This window comes from Lygodium microphyllum, chromosome 18, assembly GCF_053477565.2.
Source record: "Lygodium microphyllum isolate KBCC chromosome 18, Lygodium_microphyllum_v1.1.10, whole genome shotgun sequence".
NCBI classification, from domain to species: domain Eukaryota; kingdom Viridiplantae; phylum Streptophyta; class Polypodiopsida; order Schizaeales; family Lygodiaceae; genus Lygodium; species Lygodium microphyllum.
Genome location: NC_141152.1, coordinates 75,412,045 through 75,424,710, shown reverse-complemented (window position 1 = coordinate 75,424,710; position 12,666 = coordinate 75,412,045). Strand labels below are relative to the sequence as shown.

The 12,666-nt window shown below is 39.7% G+C and overlaps 1 protein-coding gene across 1 annotated transcript; it reads right to left on the bottom strand.

The window, feature by feature from the left end:
• Positions 1-505: 505 nt before the first annotated feature.
• LOC148021033 (transcription factor MTB1-like) lies at positions 506-4,523 on the bottom strand. The gene has a single exon (XM_087698880.1). The coding sequence runs from the start codon at positions 4,015-4,017 to the stop codon at positions 2,209-2,211; it is 1,809 nt and encodes a 602-aa protein (XP_087555006.1). The 5' UTR covers positions 4,018-4,523; the 3' UTR covers positions 506-2,208.
• Positions 4,524-12,666: the final 8,143 nt, after the last annotated feature.

The following is a 12,666-nucleotide window of genomic DNA, read 5'->3' as shown; positions in this document are numbered from 1 at the left end:
CCCTTGTGAAGAAAAACTTGACTAAGTGACTCAACAACAATTACATGGCTATATATATATTGGAGAGATGACGCTCATCATGATGTTACACATTCAAGTGCGGTTCCCTTAACTATGCAAAATGGTAAGAAAAAAGAGTCTACATGATGTATCACATGTATCATCCATCACAAAGAAATTGTTGTCAATGGGACGAATGGCATAGTTGAACTTACAATAGAGATTTAATCATTAGGGACTCTTCATTGCAAGGTATTTACTAGAGGCAAAAGACATGGAAGAATGTTCACACTAGATTCAAGTATTCTAGAACTTAACGCAACCGTGTTTACTTATGGCATGGGTGCAATAGAGATTTAGCAAAAAAGCATTGACCACATTAATGTTTCAAAAGTTGGAAAGCATGCACCATGAAAGGATAGGAAATGGTTTGCATAGATTCGCGTACATAGATTGCATCATATATGTTCAATATGTCAATTTGGAAAGCAGTCTTCTACTTACTAGACATGTCAATAGCAGTACGCCCTTACAATTGGTGCATTCACATATTGAGGTCCAGCCCAAAGTACTTCGTTAGGTGGCTCATGTCACTATATACTATTAGTTAAGGAGAGGTGGGGGACGGGTGCCACATGGCAGCGCCCCCCACCGCCCCCACAAGAAGGAAAAAAAGAGAATGCGGGGGCGGGTCTGGCACCCGCCCCCGCCTGCAAAAATCACGCCTGCCATCTAGGCGTGGAGCCCTTAGTATCACTATATTACAATCAAATATAACAACGATAGAGACACATGGCTATACCTTATTGAAACATAAGGGTGTGGAGTTTCGGATGTGTTAAAAGGATTTCAACAAGCGTGCCAAGAAAGAGTCGGGTAGACATATGTCGCTTGCTTGACTTGATAGTGCTGGAGAGAACGTATCGCCAGGCTCCCTTCCAATCCACTCGTGTTGCCAAGCTCGCAAGCCACTCGTGATTCCGATTTCCATCAAAGGACCCCCAAAAACTGGTTATTCATTCTTGGGACAAGGCACTCCTCCCCGCTCTTAACCAGTTCACCGCATAATGTGAACAGAGATAGCCACCACGTGCATCCATCCATCCCACTTAATGGCTTTCGGACCCTTCTGAAAAACTCCAAATTAACCAGTTCACCGACTTTCCAGTGTGAAAGCAATTTCACCACCACCAAGACGCTCAGGATAATCTATCTGCCTTTTCTCTATAGCACTTGAAGCGGATTTAGTTAAAACGATTCAAGAGTGTGATTCAGTAGCTTGAACCTAAAGCATTGCATCTTACTCAGAAACCTGACTGAATTAATTGCATTGACATGAACTAATTTCATTGACATAATCCTCCCATGCTCATACATCCCTGCTGCAGTTAATCAATATACTCGGGTGTATAAGATATCAAAACATAGAGGGGTAGGGATGAACTTAATGTTCTCCTCTTGCATATACATCTTACAAAACATCCTCTCCATCCGATGTGCACCCAACCGACATACAAGTCATATTCCAGTTACTATGTATACTTAATTGCACATGTGCGCAAACACAGCAAACTCCTGTGTTGTACATTGGCAGTACTGCACTTGGTAAAGTGTCGGTTGCCTTAACATACAAGAGGGGTATGCTATAGGGCATAGGTACAGCAGATGAGCTCGAGGACTAGTGTATTTATCATGGGCATTATCCCCTCAAACTATGCTTGCTTCATAACTTAGTTAAGAAATTTACGATCTTTCATCTTTCTCTAAGCACAACACTAATTTGAAAGATTAAGAAATACACAAAAGTGAAATGGTAAAAGCATGATCTTTGATATGTTCTGCACCTTTGAATACTTTAGCCTCATTTGGCTGGAAGCGCACAAATGACCACTTATGGTACAACCTGTTTTTCTTGTAAAATGTGAAGCTATGGTATGAATTTCAACCAATGATTCCAATCAGGAACCCAGATCTCTGCAGACCTTCAGTTTCAACCAATGTTTCCAATCAGAAATCTAAATCTCTGCAGACCTTCAAGACAACCAAGGAGTCCTTGCAGCCTCTCTCCAGATCACTTAAGCTTGCAAATCCAGTATAAGGAATACCTTTCCCAAAAAGAAAGGGCAGTGCACATGCTGCAAATGAAAGCATTTCTAAGCAGCCAACCACACACTACCTCCTGGACACCACTGCCTGTGTTCTGTCAGCTCAGATATTTTTGCTGATGGCAGCATAGAGCTGTTCTTGAGTAATCATAGAAGCACCTCTTAGATCAATTTTAAGAGTATGGACAACGGTATCATTCAGAAGATGTGTACTAGTTAAAGGAGCTCCTAGCTTTAAATCCTGCAGTGCTTCCATGACTTTGGTGAGAGGGTGAGTCTTCTTGGGGCAACTAACCTTGACTACAGCCTCGCCATCTACAACTTGTAACTCCACATTTGGTGGTCGATTATAGGGAGAATCACCACCATCCTGTGTTTGAAAGAGTGCAGAAGCCTCCCCTCCATCAGCCTTACACCTACCTTGAAGCTCCTCTTTCTCAACTTCCAAGTCCTTCAATTTGCCTTGAAGTTCTTGAATGTAAGCTATTGCATCACCAAGCAAGGAAGCTTTATCCATCTTTGAGATGTTTGGAACCACAGATCTCAAAGCATAAAACCGCTGATTCAATTTTTCCCTTCTTTGTCGCTCAGCTTCTACATGGTTCAGGGGCTCCTCTCTGCCATTTGCTGGCTTTCTGCCACGCTTTCTTGGCTTTCTTTCATCAAATGAGGGTTTGATTTCAGCCTCTTTGCAAGAAACCTCAACATCTGAAGTCTCTGACTCGACACATGAGCGCACCACAGGGGTAAAGGAAGTACCTAAGGCTTGCAATTTCTCATCCCGTCCTATAACACCAGAAACCTGACTGCTCAAACCAACACTCAGGCTAGAACCCATTATGACTGGACTTCTCTGATGCATCTCAGAACCTCCTTGACCAAGTCCTGGATGAGTTGCTTTTGAAGGCTTTGGCTGCCAACCATGAGACTGGAAGACCTTAACTGCAGCAGCTCTTTGTGCAGCAAAATAAGGGTTGAGCTGGAATGGAACTGAAATGGGTCGCAAATGCTCAGAACTCAAACTAGCAGGCATTCTTCCTGGGAGTGTATGGAAGGGTTCACTTCCATTTGTCAACCTTTGACTACCTGCCTCCTGTTTCTGCCATCCGAGTAAGCCTCTCAATGCTGGTACTGGAGAAGGTTTAAACACACGAGAGTCTTTAATAGTAGGTGGAGACAAAGGGGAAGACAGATTTTCAGATTTTTCCCACACATCCTCAGTAAACGAGACCTTGATCTCATGAATAAGCTTCCTGTTTTCATAGATAAGGTCAGTTGACCCTAACTCAGCTACTCCATTTACAGTCGGCACGCATACAATGGTTTGAATACCAGCCAACCGAGCCAATGGACCCCTTATGCATACACCTGAGACCTCTTTGTTGACTCCTGTCTTCCAGACATGGTTTTGGCTTTGATAAGCTGCCCCAGGCATGCCCATTCCCCGTGAGAAGGAGTAAAACATGGAGATAAGGTAAAAGAGCTCTGTGTCTGAGACAAACTCCTCATCCGCAGCAGCCATGAGGTCATCACCCGCAGCGCAGAACTGCGATTGGAGCATACCAAGAACCTTTCTTTTGAGCTGCTCATCCTCGCCTGAGGTGCATCCATGGTCACCACTGCTGTCCTTCGGCCCTTTGAAGTATCCATCGCCCCATCCAAGCACCTCCTCATCATTGGATGTGCAAGAGAGCTGCCAGAATATACCGTAGGTCCAGTTGACAGCGGACCCTTCGACCAGGCTCTGCAATCTTTGCTGAAGGGCGGCTTCATTGAGGCGGCGGCCCCCAGCAGGAGAGAGCCCCTGCAAGCTCCAGGAGAGATATGCTATGGCAGAAGGACCCAGGAGCTTCTGGATCATGCTCACTTCTTCAGGGTTCCAATCTTTGAACCCATGAGCTTCAGAGGTCATATCTGGGAAGACAAAAGCACCCCACCCCACCCCAAACAAAAAAAAAAAAGCACACCGTGTTTGCTGATGTTTTGCACAGGTGCTCCTCCACCTGTGTGTGTCTGCACCTTTGAGGGATAAGATATTTTGCTACAGGAGAATGTGTTCAACTATGGGAGCGTCTCCCATTATCATCATGACCGACCGTCGAGTAAAGCTTCACGAGGGCAACTAAGGGGTCACACCGCAGCTATGCTTCCGATCACGGGAAGTAAAACGCAGGGGGGGAGGGGGAGAGAGGCATTACATCTGGATATGGATAGCCCCGAGCAAATCACAGGAAACACGAGAGAGCTGTAGCGCTCCGTCCCTGCTTTTTGTGCTCCCTCTCCTTTTCTTGGCTGTATCTCCATTCTCTGGCTTCCCTGATTTTCTTTGCTCTCTCTCTCTCTCTCTCTCTCTCTGTAAGGAAGTCCCTGGACCTGGCAGGCTAGACTACACCGCCTCTCCCACTCACTTTCTTTGTGTCTTGAAGGTTGAGAGGCTTTCTTCTTTTGTATATTATAATACTTTCCTCTTCGAGAGTGTGCACCTCGCCGCAGCCCGCTAAATTAAGCGATAAAACCTCCATATCTGGCAGCATCGCCGCTACCTGGGTCCCGGCGGCCGTATGTCAACACGCGGGCGCCTTTCATTGGTCAAATTAAGCGGTGCAAACTCCATATCTGGCAGCATCGCCCCTAACATGGAGCCGTATGTCAACACGCGGGCGCCTTTCATTGGTCACATGTGGCCAAATTTCCTGACAGGCTCTGCCTAAAAAACTTAATGGTCAACGATCTCCACATGCACAAACACGTGATCGCCGATCTGATAACGTTATCGTGGTCTGGACTCTGCATTCCTAAGATAGGTGCTGTTCACGCAGGAGCACTCCTTGACACACGTAATTGTAGTTACGCATGTGGATGGTCTCCCCTTTCAATTTAGATTTGAGGAAGTAATTATATACATATATAACGGTCTATCTTAAAAGACCATTATAAAAATAAGTTTGTGTGTGTGACCTAAGAGTGAGGTCACATGCAAACCTACTAAACCTTTTATATATCAAATAGGTAAAGTCTACAAGGTGTGACATGCCCTTTTTCTTTATTTTAACTTACTAAATATCTAGTCACTTTTACATTTGGATAAAGACTAAGCGTGTGGCATGCCTTTTTTCTTTCTTTCTTACAAAATATATAGTCACCTTTTATGTTTAGATGCAAGTAAAGACTAAGCGTTTGGTAGCACTCTAACTCCTAAGTGGTTATGGGGGCTTAGGAACTATGACTTGCTAGACAATTTTCCTTTATGACCAAAACAGGAAATTTGTGAAAAATATAGTCTAAGATATAATTGCCAATGCTTCCTAAGCAACTTCCAAGTCTAAGGGAGGGCCCCGCCACACCTAAACCACCCCACAATGCCCAAGTCCATTGACTTGGCATGGAGGGGCTCTGCTAGAGCGCGAAAGGATGCAACAATTTATACTTGCGTGGACTCACTGTACAGCACACACCTTTTCTTTTGAATATCATTTTAAAGAGGGAGTAGACACTTAGAAAAGCATTTTAGAATTTATTTATTTATATGATGCCACATAATCAAACTTGTTGGAGTCTTCTTAGTATCATTATTTATGGTGATGCTTCTTGCACTTGCTGGAGTCCCACAAATTCAGGAGTATAAGTCGAGTAGTTGAGCCACATTCACATGAACTTGACTATATTGACCATGCTGAAGTCAATTGACCTAGGCGTGGCCTGGCTCAAATAGTACCATGTTTAACTTGAATCTCTATCTTTGGTATTTAAAATTCAAAAGAAATACATAATAACAAAATCGGTGTTTCTCCATTAAATGCAAATCTTCATATCCCACTCGAGGGAACCACCCTGCCCTTCTCTAACTCATGCTTTCCAATGCCCACCAGTGGATTTCTCCCCTATCTTAGGTCCAATTGCAAGAATTACCCTCTTGACGAGAGCCCCATTGGTGGGAACCTTCCACTACAAGACCTCTACATTAGGCATTGATCATCATTCCAGGTAGTTTTACTATCCACTTAAGGTCATGGAGCCCTAAGGAGGCCCTTTGAGAGGTGCATTGCTTGCTACTACTCTTGTTCAACAACTGCTAGAAGTGCAAACTTAATCAAAATCTTAATCTTTTCTTAGAGAACAACAACCAAAATTATGGCTATTTAGCAGACATTCTTTTCAAGACAATGATTGTAAACTAGTGAACTACTTTATTGACTTTATTCCACATAATATTAAGGTTAATTTTCAAAATAAGCAATTAAAGTAATAATTAGACATATTACCACTAATTTAGAATTTGGAGCTCCTTCCTAATCTTATACTATTTTCTCAAGTCGCTACTTGCTTTATTTTAGGTATTGAATGCTTTTCCCCTGGATCTTTATTCCTTTTCCTAAATTCCTAATTTCAGGGTCTAGCTCCTATTTTTCCTTTAATGAACTAGATATAATTTTTACTTTAATGACTAGCATTTCTAAGCAAAGTGCACTTCCACGTTTCCAATTTATTCATCTAATCCTTTATCCAATTCTATTGTATATTATCTAATTTGTTTGGAATAACTTCATAAATCTAATTGTGTGATTTTTTAACTTTTTTAACATTTTTAATTTTTAAAATTAATCATATATATGCTAATGCTGACTTATTAGTTTATTAAGGCTCTACTAATGAAATTTCTTTGAAATTTTTGTTTAGAGTTATTCAATTAATAATTTTAAATTGTTATATGTATATTAATTTGTTGCATAATTTTTGAATTTTAGACCTAGAGATATGCAAATAGAAATTCTTCTACTTTTTATTGGTCTCTTTTAAATATGAGAATTTATACAAGTGACTTGGATGTTTGTAGAGTAGAGGAGGGTCTCAGCATCAATACACTTTGAGGTGCCATTATTTCCTTGAGCTTGGGTGGAGTCTGAATGAGGGGTAAGAGTGAGTCAATGATGAGTCTCTCGCACGCACTTAAAAATACTCTTGCTTCTTAATCTCCTTGTCTCCTCTATATATATATATATATATATATATATATACTCTTTTACTCTCTCTCTCCGAACATGGGCATGGCTTCACCTCCATCCCTATGACTATGTCAACTTAGCAAGAGGGGTTAAGGCCAAGAGTAGGAGGAGGTGGTGATGACTAGGAAGAGGGATTCCAAGGAAAATGAAAGTTTTGGATCAATAACTAAGAGAGGGGGCAAGGGGATATGGTGGTGCCCCGTAGTAGGGAGGTGGGTTTTTTTTTTGGGGGGGGGGGGGGGGGGTAATGATGAGGAGGAGGCCATGTCATGGTGGCTGGCAACCGATTGCCCCTCCTCATTATCTTCTTACATGATATTATTATTGTTATTAACTTAGTTTACTAACTCAACTTACTAACTTTTATTATTATTATTATTATTATCTTAGTTTACTAAGTTATATACTAAAACTAACTTACTAACTTATATACTAATACTAACTAAGTTTCTTAAAATTAACTAACCAACTAACTTAACCAATCAATCATTTATTTGTGTGTGTGTGTGTGTGTGTGTGTGTGTGTGTGTGTGTGTGTGATATATATGTATGCACATATATTATGTATTTCCATAAGTTAAAATTAATGCTCTCTCTCTCTCTCTCTCTCTCTCTCTCTCTCTCTCTCTCTCTCTCTCTCTCTCTCTCTCTCTCTCTCTCTCTCTCTCTCTCTCTCTCTCTCTCTCTCTCTCTCTCTCTCTCTCTCTCTCTCTCTCTCAAATAGGGAGATTTGAGTGCATAACAAAATCGAAGGACATGTGATAAGATGGGTATTTTATTGAAAAAGGTGAGCATGTTAGATTCTCTTCCCCTCAGAGAAATTGAGATTTCCTCACCTCGAAAGAAATTCATGGTGATTTTTCTGGAAGAATGGACCCCTCAATGCACGTTGCATATTCTTCCAAAAAATCTTTCCATTGTACTAAGTATTCTTTGAGTGCGGTTCCTAAGGGTTTTCCCCCTAACTTCTAATCTTGTCTTGTCTCAAGCTCCACCTCAAGGACTACTTGGGTTGGCATTACCATTTGTCCATCATGGAGGATAGGGTTAGGGATATAAGATTTAAGAAGAGTTATGTGAAACACATAATTGTGGATCTTGAGATGAGGAGGAAGTTCTAATATGTAAGCATGCTGTCCTAGACACTCAATGATTTTGTAAGACCCACCATCATATCTTGCACTTAGGGTTTTTGAATTTACCAAGGGGTAGTCAACTCTTCTTGGGCTAAACCCTTATGAAGGTCATCTCTCTCTCTTTGAAGGTTCTTGCCATCCTCTTTGGGTCTACATTACTCTAATGTCTCGGCAAATTGATTTGACTTGCTCCTCTATGTCTTCCAACATCTTCTTAGGAGCTTTTATGCTCAAAGTAGGGTTTGAAAATTGAGAAGAGATGGGCACTCTTGCCCATATCATGCTTGAAAGGGGGGTCATTCTAATAGTTTGCTAATACGAGGCATTGTAAGCAAACTCCACTAGAGGGAGGTATTCTATCCATTTCTTTGTCTCCCTACTACTACAATAGGCTCTTAGAATATCTTTGAGGATCTAACTGACCCTTTCTATCTGGCCATTCATCTAGGGATAATAGGTTGTGCTAAAACAGAGTTTGATGCCAATAACATGGACGAGATTGGTCCAAACTTTGGAGGTAAAAGGGTATCCTTGTCTCTAACTATTCTCTTGGATAATCCATTAACTGAAATATCTATTTAATAAATAGCCTTATAATATCAAATGCTTGAAGGTGGTCTTCACAAGGATGATGTGGACTACCTTGGTTAGCATATCCACAATCACTAGAATGAAATAATACCCTCCTTGCACAATGGGTAAATTAACTACATAATCCATGTTGATGTATTCCCATTTCCTCAATTTTGAGAGGTGCAACTCTCCAAGTAACTTAATTCTTTCTACTTTAAACCACTAGCAACTAAGGCATCAAGTTACATATCTAGGGTGTTGCATTTCATTCCTAGCCAAAAATAACTTCTTATTGCATTTAGGTCATGGGCATAGTTAGGATATCCAATTATAGGGCTATTGTGGGTTTTCCATAGAATCCTCTTTTGAAATTTCCAACATCTAGGAATGCACAATCCATCTTGAGACTCTGAGTTGAGAGTATGCATGTTCTCCCTTGAGACGATAGTCTTCAAATCTAGCTTTCTCCTTAAAGGTCTTCTCTTTTGCTTTGATAGTCTTTTTTATTTTGAGGTACTTTGGGGTCATTGGGAATTCTTGTAGCTACTATTTCAAGAATTTGATTGCTAAGCTTGGAGATCAAACTTGCAAGAAATCTAGTGGTTAAGGGTTCCTCCATTATCAAAGAATTCAAGAAGGCCTTTCGATCAAAAGCATCAACCCACCACATTATCCTTCCCTCCATAGTATTCGATCTCAAAATCAAATTCATGGAGCTCCTTGATCCATCTCTTCTACCTTATACTAAGATCCAACTTAGTAAACATCCATTTGAGATTTTGGTGATTTCTCATAAGAGTGAATCTCTTACAAAGTAGGTAGTGATACCCAAGCTTTAATGCATGAATAATAGCTAGCAAATCAAGGCCATGGATAGTATAATTCTTTTTATAAGGTTTGAGTTTGTGGGAAGAATAAACCATCAAGTAGCCTTCTTAAGTAAGGATGTATCCTAATGCAACTATGTTGGCATTAGTTGTTGTGACTTCAAATTCCTATGAGAAGTTGAGCAATTTCAGGATGAGGGTAGTAGTGAGACCTTTCCTACTCCCATATCATCCATATAATCCTTTCCTTTGCATAGATATTATGTGTTCTAAAGTCTCAAGAACATCCAAAGTTGAGTTAAGTGATTCTCTTCTTCTTTAAAATAGGCCACGATGTCATCAAAGAATGTGAGCATGAACTTGCCAATGTAGAGCCTTAAACCAACCCGTTGAAGGTAGTTGTTAGCCCAAAGGACATTATAATGAACTCATACTGGCCATTCTTGGTATTGAAGACTAGTTTTGGAGTCTCTTCCTTCTTGATCCAAATGTGGTAGCATCTATGGCTTAAATCAATATTTGAAAAGATCATGGCTCCTTGCAATCTATCCAATAGCTTACCAATGCAATGAATGGGATATTTAATCTTGATAGTCACTTAGTTTAGTCCCCTTATAGTTAATGCAAAGTTAATGGGTTCTATCATTCTTCTTTTGAAGAGGAGAAGAGTACCCTAAGGTGAATTATTGGGGGTTCAATAGCCATTTCAATCACTCCTTTAATTCGCTCACCTCTATCTTGTATGGCCTCTTATCGATTGGCTCTACTCCTAGTGTTAAACTTGATTTCATGATCCAATTTCTTGCTAGGGGAAAGTTATGTTAGTTCTTCTAAAAATATATTTGCATACTCATTGAGCCATGGGGTTTGTCTTCACTTTTTGGAAAATCTACCTTATTAAGCTTAATAAGGTAAATAACAGCCCCAAAATATTACAAAAAGTGACTTGACCTTTTGCATAGTGTATATTGGCTTGATTGGGTACTATACCTACAAGGTAGTCATATATTCCTAATGTAATAGCCCTAAAATTAGTCCTCATGGTTGATCCTCTTTATTGGAATCTATATTATTAGCTCTTTGTTAATATCTTGGATTGAGAGAATCCTTTTTTTGATTGCTAGATCAACTAGAAGTTTCTTAGTAAGTTGTGGTTTCATTTGTGGCCTCTTAGCACACTTTGGATAAATAAACAAGTGAGTACTTTCTCAGTCCATCGAAATTTGAAAGGGAATGCCTTAACAAGTTTAAGGAATGTGCATAATAGAGAATTGATATCAAACTTCTTGATTCATGGATGATTCTTTCTCCATCTTTTCTTCGAGAAAATGATCTCCCTCTTTGATGGTAGTGTATACATGAGCTCTAGCACCTTATCCCACTCCTCGACCATGACCTTGCTTGTTGAACTGTTCTTTTCTTAGAGGATTTCGAGGAGTATTAATGTTATTTTCCTTGTTGGAATACCAGGCTTGAAAGTGGCTAGGTTAATTATAGTGAAAGCATCATCGATGGTTCCATCTATTATTGTTATTCTAGTAGTGGTAGCTATTGTTGTTGTCATTGTAGGAATTTTGGGGAGAATTGTGACAAAATTGATATGACCCTACTTGCAATAACCATATTGTTGGTTCAATGAGACCATCTTAGGACAAGGAAATTGGTATTTGCATTCTATCAAGTAGGAATTGAACTTAATATTCCACTTGAGGGGAGCACCTAATAGTGATTGGTGGGCCCTTGTCAAGGCATATTCTAAGTTGTTGGGTCTCATTATTTCAAGCTAGTCATTTTGGTTGGATTTAGGCCCTAGGAAAATCATGCCATCTATTGTAACATGGTCATATAGGGGAACATACTTCTGAAGGGTCATAAATCATAAGTAGTAGGCCTCCAAGGATAATATATATTGCTTCAAATTGAAAACTCATTCATCTTAATGGTCTGGTAGGAGGGGTATAAGTAGCTCCCTTTTATGGCTACCTTTATTAATACCCAAGTCTAAGAAAACCTAATGATGACTGCCTTATCATGGCACAATTTCTTCCACAAGAGTTGGGCTTCACTTGTAAGTTGAAGCCATGCAATCATGCATTGATTTGCTACACTAGTCCCAACAAAGTAATCTTCCATTTACTCAATCCAAATTTCCACATTAGTTTCTATCTTTGTAACTTCCCCATTAACATAGGTGATTTGAATGGCTCAAGGAGAAACTTCTTCTTTTGTTGGTCCATTAAGTCATTCTAAGGTGTGGGTATCTCAAATATTAAATCCTCTTAAACTAAGACTCATGTAAAGTAAAAACTTATTTTACAAAAGAAAAACCACTTTATTGAAAATGAAATACTTACAAACATTTCCATCCCATGAGTTGGATTATTCTTCTATGTACAACTTCCTAGTTTCAGTAATGAAAACAAGGACAATTATTATTTTATACACATGAGGTTTTTGGCGAACTTTAAGAGTTTGCTAGAGATAAGGTTTCCTAGGAAGTCCTTTGATTACATAATTCTTGTGCATGCATTTTCATAGGTGAGCTATCATATTTGGGGCAAAAGGTTTTTGTCACATGCTTGTATTCGTAATGGGCACGATAGATGATTTGACCACTTATGGTCAAGAAGAAACTAACTCTGGGCTCTTCAAATAAGAATAGCTCCACAAGCTTTGATTCTTCTATCAAGTAGATGTGTTTTAAATTGTTGTCTATAAGCTAATTTTCTTGGATTAGTGAAGCAATGAACTCCATGTCATCCCAATTGTCTCTCTATAAATAGTCTTGGTGGTTGATAAAGATCTTGTAAAATTTTCTCACACTAGTTGTAATTTCAAGAGAGAAGAGTGCACATGTACATAGATGTAATTCTAAGAGAGAAGAGCGGACATAAATGTAGATCCAAAATGCAAAAATCATGCCATGGATTCATCAAGGCCTCAATATAAAGATCCAGAAAAATGAGCTTATACTCAACAAGTATTTGCAAGAGAAGAAAGATTATGTTTTAATAAAAAAATT